At 45.1% G+C, this 19,590-nt stretch overlaps 1 protein-coding gene across 3 annotated transcripts; it reads right to left on the bottom strand.

Moving 5' to 3' along the window:
• Nucleotides 1–1,804: 1,804 nt before the first annotated feature.
• MSL3 (MSL complex subunit 3) lies at nucleotides 1,805–18,006 on the bottom strand. Of its 3 annotated transcripts, XM_027096590.1 has the most exons (13): nucleotides 17,811–18,006; nucleotides 16,502–16,584; nucleotides 16,004–16,099; nucleotides 15,569–15,669; nucleotides 14,682–14,767; nucleotides 14,014–14,136; nucleotides 13,044–13,204; nucleotides 12,112–12,270; nucleotides 10,327–10,589; nucleotides 9,538–9,647; nucleotides 5,622–5,721; nucleotides 5,178–5,262; nucleotides 1,805–2,596 (listed from the first exon to the last, which is right to left on the bottom strand). In XM_027096590.1, the coding sequence occupies exons 1-13, from the start codon at nucleotides 17,910–17,912 to the stop codon at nucleotides 2,497–2,499; spliced, it is 1,569 nt and encodes a 522-aa protein (XP_026952391.1). In that variant the 5' UTR covers nucleotides 17,913–18,006; the 3' UTR covers nucleotides 1,805–2,496. The 3 variants fall into 3 exon arrangements, with proteins under 3 accessions (XP_026952391.1, XP_026952392.1, XP_026952394.1); XM_027096591.1 differs by lacking the exon at nucleotides 16,004–16,099 and having other exon boundaries at nucleotides 17,811–17,940; XM_027096593.1 differs by lacking the exons at nucleotides 16,004–16,099; nucleotides 17,811–18,006 and adding an exon at nucleotides 17,174–17,450.
• Nucleotides 18,007–19,590: the final 1,584 nt, after the last annotated feature.

The raw sequence follows: 19,590 nt of genomic DNA, 5'->3' as shown, positions 1-19,590 counted from the left end.
AAATAACCTAATGACAGACGTCAACTTTTGTAAAATGGTAAATTTTTCTTTTTTTGTATACACTGTACTATGAAATGCTTTACAATCTACTTCTGTTCGGAAATGTTTTTTTCCTTCTCACATGTTTTTTTCAAAGTCCTAGTACAACTGATATGACACACAAGTTATAGAAATACTTTCAATACATCTTTAAACAACTTAAAAGGAAGATATTAATCCAATGATGTGATACTTAACTGCAAGATTTGGCAGTTTAGGAAAGTAACTATAAAAATTGACAAAAAAAGGATAATGTATAATTTTTATAAGGATGGTCTGGACATTTAAATTCATTTACTTTAAAGTTTTTAAATTTATTTTAATTTTTAAAAATTTATTCATTTTTGGCTGCGTTGGGTCTTCATTGCTGTGCGCGGGCTTTCTCTAGTTGTGGCGAGCGGGGGCTGCTCTTCGTTGTGGTGCACGGGCTTCTCGTTGTAGTGGCTTCTCTTGTTGTGGAGCACGGGCTCTAGGCAAGTGGGCTTCAGTAGTTGTGGCACACGGGCTCAGTAGTTGTGGTGCATGGGCCTAGTTGCTCCGCGGCATGTGGGATCTTCCCGGAACAGGGCTTGAATCCGTGTCCCCTGCACTGGCAGGCGGATTCTTAATCACTGCGCCACCAGGGAAGTCCAGTCTAGACATTTAAATCATTTTTTTAACTGATGAATTATTTGAAAAATTATTAGCAATATACAATAAAGGGATAATACTTTGAACAGTTATTTAAATCAAACCTAAGGTACAAATAATCAGCTTAAGGGAAGTTGTGATTAAGAACCTGGCAGTCCAGTGGTTAGGACTCTGCACTTCCACTGCAGGGGGCACACGTTTGATCCCTGGTCGGGGAACTAATATCCCGCATGCGCAAGCCACACACACACAGAAAAATGCCTTTAAGGGAAGAAAATAATTGTTCATTATTAGAAAATGCATTAATTGTAAACTCAAGGTATATAACTATATAAATGTTCCAAGAGACAGTCTGTGTTCATTTCATTGGGGACATTGAACAAGTAGATTCTTAATAAAAGAAAAATTTTTTCTTTTCCAGGCTATGATAATTACTGATTTAACTTTTTCAACAATTCAGAGCATACTGCAGGTGCACCAGATTTAAACAAGCATTGCATAAACCAAATGGAGATGAAACCTAGCACGAACCCAAATGCTACTCCAGGTTAGAAGCCAAAACCTGACGTTTGCTTAGCAACTATGTGCACTAAGATGACATTACTCGACTTCGAGGTTCTGATTCTCACGGGTCAGTGTATACAGAAGTCTCTTTGATGGAACCATTTAGAGAGTTTTGAAACTCCCTGTGGCTCTTGTCGTTCATGTCCAGTGATCTTTGGAAATTAAGGTCAACTAAACCGAGCTACGAGAAAATGCAGATGCTATGTTCAAGGCTTGTATGGTACTGGTATCCCTCAAACAGAGCTGGAACTTTCTAAAATATCCTGGGGAAAAGGGCAGGCATGTGAGAGACTTAGGTGAGGATTAGAAGGATGACTTCAGAGACCATCAGCTGGTAATGTTGGAAGAGGATAAATACGTTGGCCCCAAACCAGCGAGGAGCTATCCCAACTTCCAGTAACCACCTTCTAGTCAGGCAAAATCAAAGAAGGAAAGGAAAACAAAAGTCCTTAATAAAAAAGTCACAAAGGGAAAACAAAATAAAACACAAAAAAGTTATGAATCAAAGTTACCTTGCTGTTTTTCTACAATGAAGAAAGAGGACAAGACCAGAGTGAAAACTCTCTCTTGGTTCTTTCCAACAAGATGATTTATTTGAGATCACCCAAAATAACATCCTACAGAAAGGGAACTATAACATTACACAACCAAGTGTAGCTATAAAATCTCAAACATTCAGGCAATGCTTTATTTAGATCACCAAAAATAAGGTTTTATAGAAAAGGAACTGTAATAAGCAAATGTATAGCTGCAAATTTTCTTTTGCCATCAATATCAACCCCCTCTAAAATATTCTGGGACTACTTTTTAGTTTCCAAGCAAAACTAATGTTTTGTTGCTCAGCCTTATCACAGGAATGAAAACGGTTTGCAAAACAATTTTGTTTAATGCTAACAAATAACTAAAAAATGTGGTTATTGCTAACAAGTAACTCCATCTACTGAAACAGCCCAACCTACGCACACTTTCGTGAACATTTCACTGTGAACACAGCTGCTCTTTGCCCGCTGTCACAGATGACATGTACTGTGGCAAGGGTCACACGTTGGAGGCCGTTCAGGTACCTAGGAAGTAATCCTTAACAGAAATAACTACGGTAGGTAAGCAACTCAAACAAATGGGCCCGCCTCTGCCACACACCCCCAAGGCGAGTGTCGCATTCGCTCTGCCTGTAAGGAAGGCCCACCAACTCCCTAGTTCTTTATCGGGAACGGAGAGTGCAAAGCTAGATAGAGAAGCTGTTCTTCCAGAACCATCAAAACCTTAATAAATCGCCCTGGGGTTCTTCGTGCTGTAGTGCGCCTCACAGGCAGCAACATAGGCAGACTCTGGGAAAAAGTCATCATGGTATTCTGCTAAAAACCTGGAAAAAGAAAACAAATAGCCTCTATGATCACCACAACAAAGGCCAAATACCAAGAAGCAAAATTTTAACTTCCAACCACTCTAACATTTCACTCTTTTCTGTATGAGATAGAAAAAAAAATAATGAATATAATCTTGATGTCTATATACTGGTTACTTTCATTGCACATATCCGGCTTCGACGTTAATGACTATTTCATTGGAATCCTTTCACTATCAAGTGTACAAACAGAAATAGAACGTAAACTCCACTAGGTGGCAGTCTTGATTATATAATCACTCCTGTGCAAAAAGGCCTCGTGACTATTTCTACATTTTCCTCATTTCTTTATTTACTTATTTATATTTGGCTACGCCAGGTATAGTTGAGGCTCGCAGGATCTTTAGTTGTGGCATGCGGTTCCCTGACCAGGGATGGAACCCGGGCCCCCGGCATTGGGAGCATGGAGTCTTAGCCACTTGACCACGGAAGTCCCACATTTTCCTCTTTTAAAAACAAACTATAGGGGCTTCCCTGGTGGCGCAGTGGTTGAGAGTCCGCCTGCCGGTGCAGGGGACAAGGGTTCGTGCCCCGGTCCGGGAAGATCCCACGTGCCGCAGAGCGGCTGGCCCCGTGAGCCATGGCCGCTGGACCTGTGCGTCCGGAGCCTGTGCTCCACAACGGGAGAGGCCACAACAGTGAGAGGCCCGCGTACCGCAAAAAACAACAACAAAAAACAAACTATAAAAAATCAATTATAAACTCAATAAATGTCACCTGAGAAATTCACAGTACTTACATGGCCTAAGTTAAATCAAAACTGAATGGTTTAATTAGTGAAGAGCATTTTGTGGCCCAATTTGCCATGCCAAAAGGTGCTGCAGTTCCACCAAAATAGGTAAGCAGCACTGACTTATGCCTGACTATGGATGGATGTTAAAATGTAGCCACTCAAGAATCTGCAACACAGAGGTACTACCTTGACTCTGAAGTATCAAATATTTCACCATGAATGGCTAAAACATTCTCACACGGGCCACATTAGCTAGTAAGCTAAGTAATTAGCCCCTTGTTTGTTTCCCCTGCCTCTTCCCACCTGTCCAAATTCCTAAAAAGATAAGGATAAACCTCTGCAATACCTTCTTTAGTAAAAACCAAATCAAAATTCATTTGAGAGATAACTCTGTCTTCTTTGAGTGTACCCTTCCTACAGCAATTACTGATCCATTGATTCTCTAGTTAACGTCTTTGGATACATTTTCAAAACCCATTACAGCTGACCCTTGAACAATGTGTGGGTTAGGGGCGCCGACCCCCTACACAGTTGAAAATCCCTGTATAACTTACAGTTGGGCCCTCCATATCCACTGTTCTTCCAAATCCCTAGACTCAACCAACCACATGGATCATGTAGTACTACATAGTATTTACTATTTTTAAAAATCCGCATATAAGTCGATCTGTGCAGATCAAACCCATGTTGTTCAAGGGTCAACCGTACTACATTTATTTGTAAATCTTTCTGAGTTACCTTCTAAAACCCTAATTTCTATTTCGTATTGCGCATAACTCAAAATCAGCAGCCTCTCCTATGCTAACTTGCAGCTGTCTCATTTTGGCATTATTTGATTTCAGCTTAACGAAATGTTGAAGCCAAACAGAGCTGTGGCTTTTTTTGAGGGGGAGGCTGGAGGGAAAGAGAGCGTTTTTGAAACTTGTTTCTAATAAAATGTTATAAAGTCTAATTCCACTTATTGGATACTTTATTCAAAATACCCACACAAATATCTTTTAAAAACTCCAAGACCCATTTCTCTGGCTGGAGTGGTCTCCACTCTGGTGAATCCTACTTGATTAGCTCTTGCAGGTTGGGGACTAAATACAAGGAAAAGGTACCCCCTTAAAGAGAATCAAGAAACAGGTCAGGGAGATGTGACAAGCTGGGTGAGGCAGAGTGACAACCAGCCTTGAACGCCAAGAGGAACTGGTCAATAGACATCTGGGTGGGAGAGTTAGGCCACAGGCATAATGGAGCCTGGGGTCCACAGCCCCAGATGCGGGGGAGGGGAGAGAGCCTCGGGACAAATGATCTGACGCTAATAAAATGACTGGCTCTGTCAGGTGAAGGAAACAATACCTTTCTCCGAACTCACAAACTATCAGCACATTTATCTTAACTCCAGAACAAACACCAAAATCAGACCTGTAAATTTAAGTTAGTTTATATACATGCAACAAAGAAAAGTCACATACTTAGGGTACTCCTGAATAAAATACATAGAATTAAATTATTATCAACCTCAATCACTTCTTTAGAAAATTAATTTTCTATTCACATGGTTATCCAACTGGATTCTTCTAGTGACACCAAAAAATTTTACCTCCGTACATTGAATACCCTTCACTTAGAAACCAGATAAACTATGAAAAAAATAGCCCCAAACCCCCATGTTACAATTACTGTTAGAACCAACCATACTTGGGTAATACTGCTACCATTTAAAATACCACAGAGCTAGCTTCCACATCTGCTGAAGACAAGTTCAGAAAAGTCATATATAAGGTGGCAGAGTAAGTTTTGACAAACTAATAACAATACCTCAGAAAGAGATCAAAGTGCTTCAGTAAAGCCTTCAGATTCTTCTCAGAAAAGGACATCTTTCCAAGGATTTCTGGAAGTTTCACTGCATTAAAAATAAAAGCAAAACCATTTACAATCAATCGGCAGAATCTGGCGATGAGTAGGACACACTCAGGGATCCTCTGGCGCCCCATGTGTCTTTATTTGAATTGAAATTAACATCTACGTTGCCGAGCAACACCAAAACTCTTACTGAACACAAAAACAGAGTAGTAGTACAAACATTACAAACACAATTTTTATGAAATTTAAGATTCTTTCGGTGTTTTTTTTTTGAGATCAACATTTAATGATTTTTCTTAGACGCCAAAATTACCACAAGATGTACATAAGCTTATAAGTGTTAAAATCAAAAAAGAAAATAAAAAGGGCAAGAAGAAAGCAGGGACCAGGATTTCTTACCGAACAATCGCAGCAAGTGTTGCGCCCCATAAATGTAAGAGGGTGGAGGTGGCTGGTCACCTGGCGGGTAACTGTCGGGTACAAGTTTCCAGGAGAGGACCTGGGAAAAGCAGATTGAATGCTTTGTTGTTATATCCTAACACTCCACTACCAACAGATCTGAACATTTGGAATCCCGGCAGAAACACATACACATTGACATTCTCAGGCCAGCAGAAAGACATCACCCATCAAGTGTCACATTTCCACACCCAAGCTTCCCATCCCTCTGGCACCTCTGGAGCTGCCTCACAGCTGGATCAGAAAATGGGAGGAAACCAAATGTGGAACAAAACAATGACAAGAAACCAATGTGGAGGTTCTGAAGCCATCCCACCTTCCTTGGCAACATGGAGACACTTCTAACCACCTAAAAATTATGACAAATTGTATGACGATGAAAAAAATATGCCACTCGGGCTTCCCTGGTGGCGCAGTGGTGAAGAATCCACCTGCCAATGCAGGGGACACGGGTTCGAGCCCTGGTCCAGGAAGATCCCACATGCCACGGAGCAACTAAGCCCCTGTGCCACAACTACTGAGCCTGCGCTCTAGAGCCCACGAGCCACAACTACTGAGCCCACGTGCCACAACTACTGAGGCCCGCGCACCTAGAGTCCATGCTCTGCAACAAGAGAAGCCACCACAATGAGAAGCCCATGCACCGCAACGAAGAGTAGCCCCCGCTCGCTGCAACTAGAGAAAGCCCGCGTGCAGCAACGAAGACCCAACACTGCCAAAAATAAATAAATAAATTTTAAAAATGCCACTATATCAAATAACACAAACTTATAAAATTAAATAAAATGAGGAAGGAAGACTTAAAATTAGATTAGGGAAATATTTTATTTTCTAATTTTCAATAGCTACTACCTGTAAATTAGCTGTAACTGTTTTGGTCATCTTGCCCCTTTTCCTTTACTGAAAATTCTGCTTTTTAGACAGTGAAGCAATAAAAAGTGATCTAAAGATGTTTTGAGTAATGATGTTACCATTGTTTCAAGGTTGTCTAATTTTCTGCTATGTTAGATTCACTTTGGAACCTAATTTCATCCACTGAATCAAGTGAAAATAGACTTCAACCCTGGTAACTGATTTCTTTTCCTTCGCTTTGAATTTCAGAACTGTGGGTGGATTGGGGGCTTTTGTTAAAGTAAGAGTTGAATTTCAAAACTCTCTGATGAGCTTCCACAGAAATACTTCAGCAAATTATAGAACACTTCTCCTGAGTTGCTGTTTTGCTTTTTGAGATCTGTCAAATTTAATCTGGAAATAGTAGCGTCAAAGGAAACCCTCTACAAGACCAAGCAGAAGGATGCCAAAACGACCCGAGAAAGGCTGATGATGTAGTCAATTTAATCAAATGAAATCGTAGAAGTTAACAAGTACCACCACGGTTCCATATGACTCCATGCAGAATGTCTGGGCTTCAGCCCTTGCCTCACTGACCCCACCGTTCTGTGCTGTACAAGGCTCAGGGTAGGAGTAAGTTTCAGCACCTTTACACTATCCCCAGCACCTAACCCCGTGGTGCACACAGCTGAAGCTCGGGAACTGTTTTCGACAATGATACTCAAAGTGAACATAGGGGAGTCTGAGATCACTGGAGGCATGAAGTGCACGTGTGCAAAAGCAGCTCATCTGGTTAGTTAGCAAGCCAGTCTACCTCACTCAATTTTGCATCTCAGTGCAGTGAATCATCTCCTATTTATCAAAGATGCATTATGGGGGAAAATAACAGGTTTCTAGTGGAGGATTCTTAACTGGGGTGTGCACGGGAACCACCTGTGATCTCAAGCAGGAATGTGAGTCCAGACCCTCCGCATGTGGTGGGGCAGTGAACGTCATTGGGAGAGTGAGTCTCAGGTGGTCAGGATGCAGAGCCCTGGGGAAAACATACTCCAGTATAGGCACTTATGGAGGGGGAATGCACTAAGGTCTCACGAATCATTGAGAGTCTGCCCAACTCCAACCATTGACTAGAAATCCTTTTTCACTAGAGCTTACAGCTCTACCTATAACCACTAGATGGCGGCCTTGCACCAGTGACCAGATAGGGAATGGCCGTGCCTCAATATTCAGATGTCTTCTAGAAGAAACATGATTCCCCATAAATAATAACACTTGCAGGGCCCTCTTGTCTGAAAAATGTAAAATCAGGGACTGCTTGCACTAGGAATTTCCTAAATCTTCCCTCAACATCACTGTAACACAAATTGAGTTTTCTAGCAGGGGTCGGCCAACTTACAGCCCTTGGGCCAAATCCAACCCCCATGTGCTAAGAACGGTTTCGTTTTTTGTTTTTTGGTTTTTTTTGCAGTACGCGGGCCTCTCACTGCTGTGGCCTCTCCCGCTGCGGAGCACAGGCTCTGGACGCGCAGGCCCAGCGGCTATGGCCTGCGGGCCCAGCCGCGTCCCCTGCATTGGCAGGCGAACTCCCAACCACTGCGCCACCAGGGAAGCCCCACGGTTACGTTTTTAATGGTTTTTAAAAAATCAAATGAATAGTACTTCACGACATATGAAAGTCATATGAAATTCAATTACTAGCGTGCGTGAATGAATTTTGGAGGGACACTGCACACTCATTCATTTGTGAACTTTCCATACTGTTTTCACACTGGTGCACAACCCTGAAGATATTTACAATCTGACCCTGTATAAGAAAAGTTTGCCGACCCCTGTCATCAAATATTCTTTCTAGTAAAGCCATCCTTCCCTATGCACAGAAACAAGAAAAATCCCACTTCCTAGGTGAGATTCACAGAATACCCCAGTGGGCTAAGACATCTCCCGAACTCCTGAAACACTCACTACCTACCTCAGTTAACTGGCCTTAAAAATAGTTTTAAATTGAAGTTTTCCCATCCATAAAATGGAACTCTGGTGGTGAGGCTATTCTCGAGAACTCGAGGTAATTTAGGTCAAGCGCCTGGCACAATGCGGGCATATAGCATGCCCTCAAAGGGATGATGATAATACTACTGTTGAGGATGGTTTTTAAAAAATATTTATTTATTTCATTTATTTTATTTATTTTTCTCCACGTTGGGCCTTCGTTGCTGCGCACGGGCTTTCTCTAGTTGCAGCGAGCGGGGGCTGCTCTTCTGTTGCGGTGTGCGGGCTTCTCATTGTGGCTTCTCTTGTTGCAGAGCGTGGGCTCTAGGCACGCAGGCTTCAGTAGTTGCAGCACGCAGGCTCAGTAGTTGTGGCTCACGAGCTCTAGAGCGCAGGCTCAGTAGTTGTGGCGCACGGGCTTAGTGGCTCCGCGGCATGTGGGATCTTCCTGGCCCAGGGCTCGAACCCGTGTCCCCTGCATTGGCAGGCGGATTCTTAACCACTGTGTCACCAGGGAAGTCCCGAGGATGGGTTTCTTATTTTTAAATGATTGAGAAAATGCCCAAAGTGGAATATTTCATAACATACAAAAATTATCTGATGTTCCAGTTTCAGCATCCATGAATAAAGTTTCATTGGACCGCAGCACACTCATTCATTCACAGAGTGCCTGTGGATGCTTCGGGGGTGGGTAGGCTCAACAGCAACTGTGTGGCCCACAAGGTTTAAAATATTTACTTTCTGGCCTTTTGCAGAAAAGATGTGCTGATAACTGTTCCATAAAATGAAAATCCTCACACTTCAATACTTGTACTTATTTGAAATAAAAGATGAATGTTAAGTGTAGGGCTGGAGTCCTAACCATTGTCTCATTTTAGAAACCACAAATACGTTACAATCATATGAACAATTCTGTTACTATCCGCAGCAAGAGTAACATAATGCTTCTTCTAAGAAAACCCAACTTCCTCCTGCAGGATTTAAGAAACCACAGAAGGAAGGACTCACTGGGGATGAACAGCAGGCACTAACTCTTTACCTCATTTATTTCATTAGTTCTTCTGCCTTCAAAGCCAGCAAACACCGCACTCCCTTCCTTGCTAGGGGTCAGAGGAACGGGTGAGGATGATCTGCTATGAACGGGTGTCTCTTCAAAAGGAAAAGATGTCAATTATTCACTTGTAAATCACACAGTTACTGAATTAAAGATTGCTGGAAGACCTTTACAAGCAGCAGAGACGTTATTAATCTTTAACAATAAGACTTCCCTATTAAAGACAATACCTGGAACATTATTTGGCGGAAAAAAGCAAAGCAAAGGAATCAAGTACTGAGATATGCTATGTGATGAACCTTGAAAACATTATGTTAAGTGAAAGAAGCCGCAAACAGAAGGCCACATATAGTACGATTCTACTGATATGAACACACGCCCAGCAGAGGCAAATCCATAGGGACCGGAAGTAACTAGCGGTTGCCCAGTACCGCCCAGTACCGGCAGATTAGGGCTGAGGGGAGGGGCTGCTACCAGACTTGCGGGCCAGTTCTAACCGGTCAGCGCCAAGGATCCACGCTGCGGAGCTGAAGGCGTGGGGGGCTCCCTTCTCCTAGCTATAGCTGAGGGTAGGTTAGGGACAATGCCTCATGAGCCTCAGGCGGGCCGAACTGCGGAGTCAAATTCCCAGAGCTGAGCAGGCGAATCTGGATGTGACCCTGTGCTCGTCCTGTTCTCCCCCAGCACCTCCTGCCGGCTGCAGTCGTTTCAGGAGCACGAAGTGCAACATCGGCTCTCCCCGGCGGAGCCTTCCTGCACGGGGAGTGGACCTACTCTTTTCCAGGTGCAGGAACAACTTGGGCATGCTGGCAGACGCGTCCTGCTGCCGGCGCTTGGGCTGAGGCGAGGCGCTGCTCTCCGACAGCCGGTCGCAATTAGCGGAGTGGCGTGTGGACCGCCTCAGAGACTGCAAGGCTTCCGGCTCGGCTTTGCGCCTTTTGGGGGTGGCTGGCTCGCCTGTGGTTGGCTGACTCTCTGCGGACTGTGGTGTGGATGGATTCAACAAAGGTGGGCTTGGAGAGAGCTCCTCTGGGTTCCTGCGGAAGACAGGGGAGAACGTCACACGTGCCTGGCCCACAGAATCTCTGTAAAACCTGGAGGGGTTCTTCAACGTCTTCTTTCACACAGTAAACACACCCTCCACTCCACTCCAGGAGGCTTAGAAACTTTCACTTCCAGATGTGCCAAAACGAATATTTTCTTCAAAAGTAACTAAACCTATTAAATCATTTTAACCCTTTAAATAATTTCTCAAGGCACACTGGCATTAAAGATTGTGATGCCCTTTTATACTTGTTTTAGATCAGTGGTTCTCAACTGGGAGTGATTCCACTCTGCCAGGGGACACTGACACCTTCTGGAGGCAGTTTTGATTGTCACAACTGGGAAAGTGCCATTGGGATCTAATGGGTGGAGCCCAGGGATGCTGCCCAACTTCCTACAATGCACAGGACGGTCCCACCACAAAAGATGATACAGTTCAAAACATCAGTAGAGCCAAGGTTGAGAAACCCTGGTGGAGAGAATAATACCACATTATCTCATCACAGTGTAACTACTGGTAAGATTAGAAACGCCATAAACATCGGCCAAATTTTGTGGCAACACACGGTCCACCCCAGACACTAGGAACCTCGAGGTTTGGAGGAGGGCATGGGGACATCAACACAGGTCCCCAGTGAGTCACACAGGCCTCTCAAATGGGGTGGAACCAATGGGGAAGGAAGGCAGGCTGAGAAGAGACGGTCATGAGGCAGACAACCAGGAGACAGGACCCGGAAGGAAAGGGATGGGGTGGGAGGAAAGGTGGCCGACACATGGCACACCAAGTGGGAGGTTGTCAGTGCCCCTTGGGAGCAGAGGGAGGTGGGAGACAAAGGCAGATGGTAAACAGGCAAGAGATGGATGAGTGGAAATCATGAGAACAGACCACTCTCAGGAAGACAGGCCTCGGGGGAGAGGGAAGTAGCTTACACAGATGTAGGCATAGACTCAGGCTGGGGGACTTTCAACCCCGCCAAAGAAAATATATTTGGAAATGCTTGGCCACTGAGGGAAGAAAGTGGTGACACAGCAGACCGGGAAGGAAACTAACCTTACCTGAAGGGCAAAGGTGGCCAGCCCTTTATGAACGTCCTCATTTAATAACTACCTACAGAAACAAATGTTCTTTCCATCGTACAGAGGCAAAAGCAAGAGGCTCAGAAGACACCTCCCCAAGCCACACAACCTATACGCGAGGGAGCCAAATTCAAACCCACATCTACCTTTCTCAGGCCGTGCTCTCTTCACCCAACTGTCTTTGGAAAGCACAGGATGGCTACACGAGAGCCAACTTCTCTACACTGAAATCTTCACTTGGTAAAACCTTTTAGAGCCATTTGCAAGTGAATGACGACTTAGCTTACCCAGGAAAAAAGAAAACCACCAGTATGGGCGCTTTGCAATTTACTCCCTCCTCCAAACGTGTTGGCCCCATAGCATCCAATGGAAATCTTCAAAAACAGATTTAGCTATTTCATTGATGATATCTGATGGTTGAACTGCAAGTTAACTTACCTATTAGTGTTTGTGGTACTTTCCTTAATCGGAAGAAAAAATTTGGACGAAGTCACCTTTTTATACTGAACTTGTTCATATGGATAAAGCAAAACCAATGGAAGAGTGTAATCAAAGGTTATTCTTAATCCATCCACCATCTCCTTACAAAGGTCAACGCTGCGAGGATTAAAGAGATTAGAGATGCAATAAAAGAACTTTCCAAAATGTCACAATGAAATTGCACATTTTAAGAAGGAAGAGTTTTAAATGCTATATACTATACCTATGTGTGTAAAAAATAAAGTTAGCCTGTAGATGCTAATAATAAAGAATTAAATGGGAACACAGATCTATAATATAAAGTGCAATAAGTAATTTTACCTTACCACACTGAACACAAATGAATATGCCCAGTGCCACACAAGGAGCCCAAGCAGTCTGTGCTGCAGAAGGTGGACAGACCCCAATCACCAGGAGCTGAAGGGGGCGGTCCTGACGAACTAACACACCTGTTTAAACTTGAACAATCTACGTGTCTCATTCTACTCCTGCTGGCTCATGTGCCCAAGGCAAGCTATAAGGACAATTACTCAGACTAGGATAAAGACCTGTTTGTAAACAAGCCTCGATAAAATTCTCATCCCCCATTCTGGTTCTTCTCAAGGAAGAAAAAGAGTTATCTCCCTAAATTACATCATTGAAAAAAACTCCAGGTGTTGAGGCACTGCATATACTCAATGGATCCACACCACATACCTAAGGAGTTACTGAACATTCCGAAAAAGGGACAATATTTTGAAATTAAACTGGTTATTACGTGAATCATCAAGTGCTATAGTAAATGAATTCATAATAACTGAAACAGAGACATGTTACTTGTTCTAAATGGAAGTCACTTCTCTAATACCCGAAGCGAACCATGAAACGCCAACCATCCCTCCCCTACTTACTTCTTTTCTGCTGGGATATAATGCACATTCATGTTGGCATGTGGCATAGCGTGATGGTGGCGAGGCCTCTCATTGGCTGAAAAGGCTGCATTGATAGCAAAATGCTTCACGTATGATTCCAAAATAGTTATGATGTTGGTCTGGCATGGAAGTTTCACTAACTGTTAACAAAAATATAAACATCTGATGTATGCATCCCATTGTATAAACCATACATTCCAAGAAACAGTGGTCTTGTCTACATCATTTTTTTTTTTTTTTTTTTTTTTTTGCGGTACGCGGGCCTCTCACTGCTGTGGCCTCTCCCGTTGCGGAGCACAGGCTCCGGACGCGCAGGCTCAGCGGCCATCATGGCTCACGGGCCCAGCCGCTCCGCGGCATGTGGGATCTTTCCGAACCGGCGCAGGAACCTGTGTCCCGTGCCGATATCGGCAGGCGGACTCTCAACCACTGCGCCACCAGGGAAGCCCTCTACATCATTTTTGAAGCTCAAAAATAAAGCCAATTGTGTTTGAATATAATTTTTTAAGCAAATGTGCTTTGAAGCTCTTTGACGTTTTTCTTCTACTGATCATATCCCCATGTAGATTATAGTAATAATTTTTAAAATAAATGCAAGCAGTGATTCTCAGCTTAGTGATCCATTAGAACCACCTGCGGAGCCTCTAAGATATCCACAGCTGCCACCCCCAACACCAAGAATCAATTTCACCTTGACCTCTTGGTTGAAGCCCAGGCATCAGGACTTTGCGAAGCTCCCTAGAAGATTCTAAAGGGCAGCCAGGGCTGGAAAAGACTGCACACTTTCATCAGCAGAACAGTACTGTCAGAGAAGTTTAAAACCCGACTCAGTACAAAACTTAAAATATGAATTTCATTCCTCCAAGGTTCTCAACTTTTTAAGATTGCAAAATACAGCTAAATGAAAGCTCTATTACAGATCCATGTTTTATATGTTATCCCTGTATACCCGTTTCCTCCTGTTGATATAGTAACAATCGTCCTCAAGCTTCTTCTTCAGAACTTCAGGGATTTCTATAGTTATTGTTCTTTCTTCCATTTCCTTTTTTGCATGCAGCTCCGGTTCTTCCTTCTGCAATATCACAATTCCATTTTTAGCTACCTAAAACAGAGAGTCTATATCCAAAGAAGGACTAACATAAGGACAGCCTACAATGAAACAAACCCAGTTAATCTTCGACATTTACACCAGTAATGATGCCAAGTGTTCTAATGAAAAGTATATTAAAAGCCAAAAGTTAACTTGTTTTAGGCCACTAACCACACTGCAAATGATTATTTTGCTTCTTCCCAACTTAACTTTACCAGTGGGATTCATGTTAACTTTGTAGACAGGCAAACAGAATATGCCAAACTCTGATACTTAATCGGCATTATAAAAAGTTCACACTTTCACTGGAAAGAAAGAGGTAACTATGATTTGTGAAAACCCTTTATGGGTATGAAGAGCCATGGAGAGGTTCTTACAGTAACTATAAGTAAGGGTTAAGGGCTATTTCCCCTTATATATGAAGTACAATTTTATAATATTTGGTTAAAAAAAATATTTCACAACTAGAAATTTACCACTAAAATATATGCCAAAGACAAAGAGTTTTTACAATAAAAACTTTATACCACTTCAGTCTTTTCTTCAATATCACTTTCTTCACTTATTTCTTCATCCTTTTCTTCACTACTGTCATCAGAGGAACTGCTTATTGCTAGGTAAAACAAAAAACACCAGGCAAACCTGCATTATACACTTCCCTAACCCTTATGTTTACAATTCTTTAAGGTGGCATGCATGTCCTACTGCTGGTAATAATAAACTACTATCCTGCATAAATTTTTTTGTTTGTTTGTTTGTTTGTTTTTTGTGGTACGCGGGCCTCTCACTGTTGTGGCCTCTCCCGTTGCGGAGCCGAGGCTCCGGACGCGCAGACTCAGCAGCCATGGCTCACGGGCGCAGCTGCTCCGCAGCATGTGGGATCTTCCTGGACCGGGGCATGAACCCGTGTCCCCTGCATCGGCAGGCGGACTCTCAACCACTCTGCCACCAGGGAAGTCCTATCCTGCATAAATTTTAAACGCTGAACACAATTACTGTACCTTTAAGAATAGAAATTTATTTTGAAAAAATATAACACCAATTTCAAGGGAATGCAAAAACCACACAGGTAAATGATCTGCAAGTGTTCAGTCACCTAGGACCCTATGGTTCCCTGGCGCATTCATAAGTGGAGCAATGTACCAAGAAGAAAACATGAGAATGCACCTCTGAGGGGTCCATATAAAGACACTGGCTGAGAAGGCAGTGGTCATGTGCAAGACTGATGAAGTCTAATTAGAAACTTATTGACTGCTACTTTAATTGTTACCAACAAAAGGGGCAAATGTTTTATGTAATGAGCTTAAAATGTTTCCCTGTCTGTAATTCGAATGAATCTTCCCCCTCAATCCTGCGGTATAAAAGAACTAGGTAAAACTCCTTTTAACCAGAGAAAATGAGTCAAGCCACTCACAGTTTTCAACATTTTCATCTTTTTCTTCAGCAGGGAGGCTTTTTAAGACAGAGTCCACACCAGGCAACCTGCAGCGCTTCCTCTTTCTTCCTGTGCTTCTCCTGAAACAAACACAACTGAAATGCTGACGATGACTGATATTGGTCTTGAGAAAAAAACCAAAACACAATAACAGTAATTCTTAAGTACCTAAGATATAATTAAACTTTAAAACAGAACTGGTAATCTCCACTTCAGAATACTACACAATAACCTCTCTGAAAGCACAGCAGTTATTTCGAATACAATAGAAACACTATTCGCTAACACACTTTAAAAATGTAAAATTACTTAAGAAACCATGTTTACCAGATTTTAGAACTTTTATTCCATAAAAATTCTAAACACTAAAAGAAAACACACTGAGTAACATTTATAGGCTCTTTGTATTCTTACAGGCGAGCTACAGCTTTCCTTGCCAATTTACGCTGTAATCTCCGATTTTCATCGGTGTCACGAAGGACATGATCTTCAGCTGCCCATCTATCCCAGCTAATCAAACAAAAAAGGAAAAGAATGTAAAATTCATTATTTTAGTTTGATATGAAACAAATGTTAAAAGCACCTCACAGGAACAGATGTGTCTCAGAATTACGTACATTTTAGAAAACTATTTAAATATTTTAAAATCACAAAAAAGACGTAAATAAACTGAAAACGGAACTCATTCAGACACAGAAGCAACTGGGGTTTCCAAAATTACCCATAGAGAATCCAAATATAATCGACTTAGAAATAATCATTCTTCAGAGTAGGCAAGGTTTGATTTTTTTAAAAAAGCAAAAACAGGAAATGAAACTTTCCTAGGAGTGTCTCTAGAACTTAACAAAGAAGTTTGCAATGTTCCTGTGCAGAGGTGATCAATTTTCAGGCCGGTTTAACAAGTACACTCACCTTCTGTTCCAACCATTAAAATGGATCAGATATTCTGGGATCTTTCTGCCTTTTTCGTCTTTCCCAACAATAACATCGACAATCTGAAACCAGGAAATATCGTCCACAAACGATAGAGCATAGAGAATATTAGAAGCTGAATCAGAAAAACTAAATCATAGACCTTTTCGTAAAAGAAAAGAAAGCATTCTCTCCTTTTTTAGACAGAGAGCTGGACTGAAACATTTTTCCTTTCAATTCCATTTTTTTTTCTGAGTGGATGCCTCAAAATAGGAAGCATCCCTCCAACCACCCCGATTGGTCTCTGAGTGTGAGAACGGGTGCAGCTTCCGAAACCACTGGCCGGCCGAACTGTCACTAACTAAAAAGGGTACAGGCTAGACAAGCGAGCTGCAGCCGAGAGACCTTTGGGAGTTGTAGTCTCCTGGGCTCCGCTGCGTCCAGGTCCAGTTCGGCTCGCAGCTTAACGCCATCCCTCCCAAAGGTGTCCCCTGGAAAACGCCTGGGGCAAATGATGGGGCGTGTCACCCTTGGGGAGACTCAAGGCGGGGAGGGAGGAAGCACAGCAAACAGAACACTGAGACGGGGGCAGCGGGGGTAAAGTCCGAAAGTAAAATGTAGAGCCCGGAAGGCTTGGGCAATCCCCCAAAGGGCAGCACCTCCCAGACACACCTGGGGCCCGGGGCTAGTCCCCAACTCCCGGAGTGCGAGGCCAACTCCCTCTGGCCGTTCAGACCTTAGTTGCTGCAGATGTGGCTCAACGTCCCCCGAGCCCCGGAGACTTAGGCGGACAGGCACGGGGCGCGACACGGAGATTGAAAACCTAAATGCTGCAAGGCCCCGAAGGACTATGACAGCCGGGCAACCTTGCCCTCGGGGTGGGGGTCGCGGCCTACGGGAGGGGGCGAGCCTAGACACGACTGGGAGCCCACGCGGCACTAGATCGCACAGAATGAGGGGCTAAACGCAAGGCAGAAGCTGTGTGCCAGCGATCTCCTGGACAGGCGGATCCCGCTGCCAGCTCCCCGGCCTAAGACTTCGCACACCATATTCCGAGGGCGCCAGTACACCCCAGGCACCGGACGGAAGCGGAAGCGGAAGCGCCCGGGCCCAGGCTCCCCAGCGCGGTGTTCTGAGAGCGCCCCCTGTCGCCCGTGTGGCGCCGCGCAGGCCGAGGAGCCGCGAGCAGGGAGCACCCGGGCCCCGCCACTTCCCCCGCTCCGCGGCGCCGTCCACACCCGCATCCGCATTCGCCTCCCGTCCCGGGGTCCCCGTCCCGCGCCTCCTCCCTGTCCCTCCGCGGCGGCACCTTGGCATCGTACAGCACTCGCGCCTTGGTGGGGTCAGGCTCGAAGCACAGCACTTTCTCCCCTGAGTGGAATTTAAATTTCATGCCCTCGCTCGCGCTCATTTGCTCATCGTGGCGGAGGGCGAGGCTCCGGGGCGGGAGGAGAGCGCGCGGTGGGGGAGGGGAGTGGGGGCGGGGAGGTGGCGCGCTTCTGCTGGGGTGGTGGGGAAGGAGCGGGGACTGGCGGAGGCTGCGACCGGCCCGCCCTCGGCTCCGCCTCTGCCCGCCTCGCGCCACTGCCGGACCTCGGAGCAGCCGGGCGCGCGCGCTCCCGATCGAGCGCGCCCCTGCGAGTCCCCGCTGGGCTGCGAGTGGGGAGCCCGCGGCCGAGGTCCGCCCGCAGAGCGGCCGGCCCCTCGCGCCCTCCTGGGAAAGGCGGCCGAAGCAGGGCCCACGGGGTCTTCGCGCCGGACACCCGCTCTCCGGTCCGGGGACGGGAGACGCTAGGAGAGAGCCCGTCTGGGGTGGGCACTGGCTGTGGGGAAGCCGGCCGGCGGCTGCCTTCCGGGAGCTCCCTGGCCGCGCCGCATCCTCCACCTTAGCAGAGCACGGTGGCCACGCGGGGAGGACGTCGGGCTGGGGTCGGGTCTAGATGGGCAGTGGCCTTGGGCGGGGGGCGAAGGGTGGTGGAAGAGTGAATAAAGCACTGGGACATATCGGGGCCAGGACAAGCAGGTGGCAGGCCTGGAGGCTCCCAGTGACAGCGGGTGAGCCGTGGGCGGCGAGGCTGATGGGTCCTTACCAGGTCGTTCCATGGTTTTCCAACCCCCAGAACTCGCAGAGATGCTCCCTCAAGGTCTGTCTTCTCCAATACTGTACACCGAAAACTCCCTACAGGTGAGAGGTGTTGTACTAGCAGGTACCTGAGGGGATGCTCAGGACGAATGACAAATGCTGGGAGACGCTTCTTGAAGGGCAAACCTCTACAGACAGGAAAGATGGTGCTGGGTTTGTTTTCTTTTGAGGAATGGAAAGTCTTTAGGCAGTGTAGTTGCTGAATTAAGACCCAACTGGAGACCAGCTTTGAGGCTCTGGGGTGGTAGTGAATTGCCAGTCCGCCACACTCTGGGCTCTGTTCTTGACTCCAGAAATTTGCACTTGCCTCCGCCTTCACTGGGTTCCTGGTACACATACAGACTTCACTTTGGACACAGCCAAGAGAAAACCCCTCAGGCTTCCCTAGATGATGATACACCCCTCCGGGATTTCCCCCACCCCACCAGCCCTCTATTTATCCATTTCTTGCATTTACTACTCTGCAGTAGGAGGGCTGTTCATTTGCAAAATGTCCTCTTTAAGATGCTCAGCTCCTTGAAGATTGGGAAGGCAGGGCTGGAGGGAATCTCATCCAGTTCATCATTGCACACTCTTAGCATACAGTGAAGACTGATTGGATAGATTATGGATTTATGAAATAGAATCCACAAAACTCAGAGATCAATTGAATGTGAAGGAGGAATTTTGGAAGACTTCCAGATTTTCTGGCATAACCAGTTGGGTGAGTGCTAGGTCCATTGGCCAGAATAAGGGCTATCAGAGGAGGGACAGGTTGGGGGAAGCCACGGAAGACTTGTGTCTGGGATAATACAGTGGAGAAGCCAGAACTGGAGTCATGATTCCTCTTCAGGTTGTGGTTTATCAGGGACGAGATTTTGACGATGGTGTTCCCCGTAAATGGCAGGGGGAGCTCTGGGGCACAAGCAATTGCATGTCATGGTTAAGCCATAACTCAAGTATTAAT

This window comes from Aethalodelphis obliquidens, unplaced genomic scaffold (assembly GCF_003676395.1).
Source record: "Aethalodelphis obliquidens isolate GAN/ISIS:26980383/991018 unplaced genomic scaffold, ASM367639v1 scaffold104, whole genome shotgun sequence".
Lineage (NCBI taxonomy): Eukaryota > Metazoa > Chordata > Mammalia > Artiodactyla > Delphinidae > Aethalodelphis > Aethalodelphis obliquidens.
This window is presented reverse-complemented; position numbering and strand designations above follow the sequence as displayed.

Excerpts from the sequence above, each read along its gene's own strand:
- MSL3 (XM_027096590.1), bottom strand. The coding sequence starts at position 17,912 with ATGAGCGCGAGCGAGGGCATGAAATTTAAATTCCACTCAGGGGAGAAA. Across the intron at positions 14,137-14,681 it reads TTGAAGAAAAGACTGAAGTG|AAGGAAGAACCGGAGCTGCA; the intron begins GTATAAAGTTTT and ends GTGATATTGCAG. Across the intron at positions 5,722-9,537 it reads GAACTAATGAAATAAATGAG|GTCCTCTCCTGGAAACTTGT; the intron begins GTAAAGAGTTAG and ends TGCTTTTCCCAG.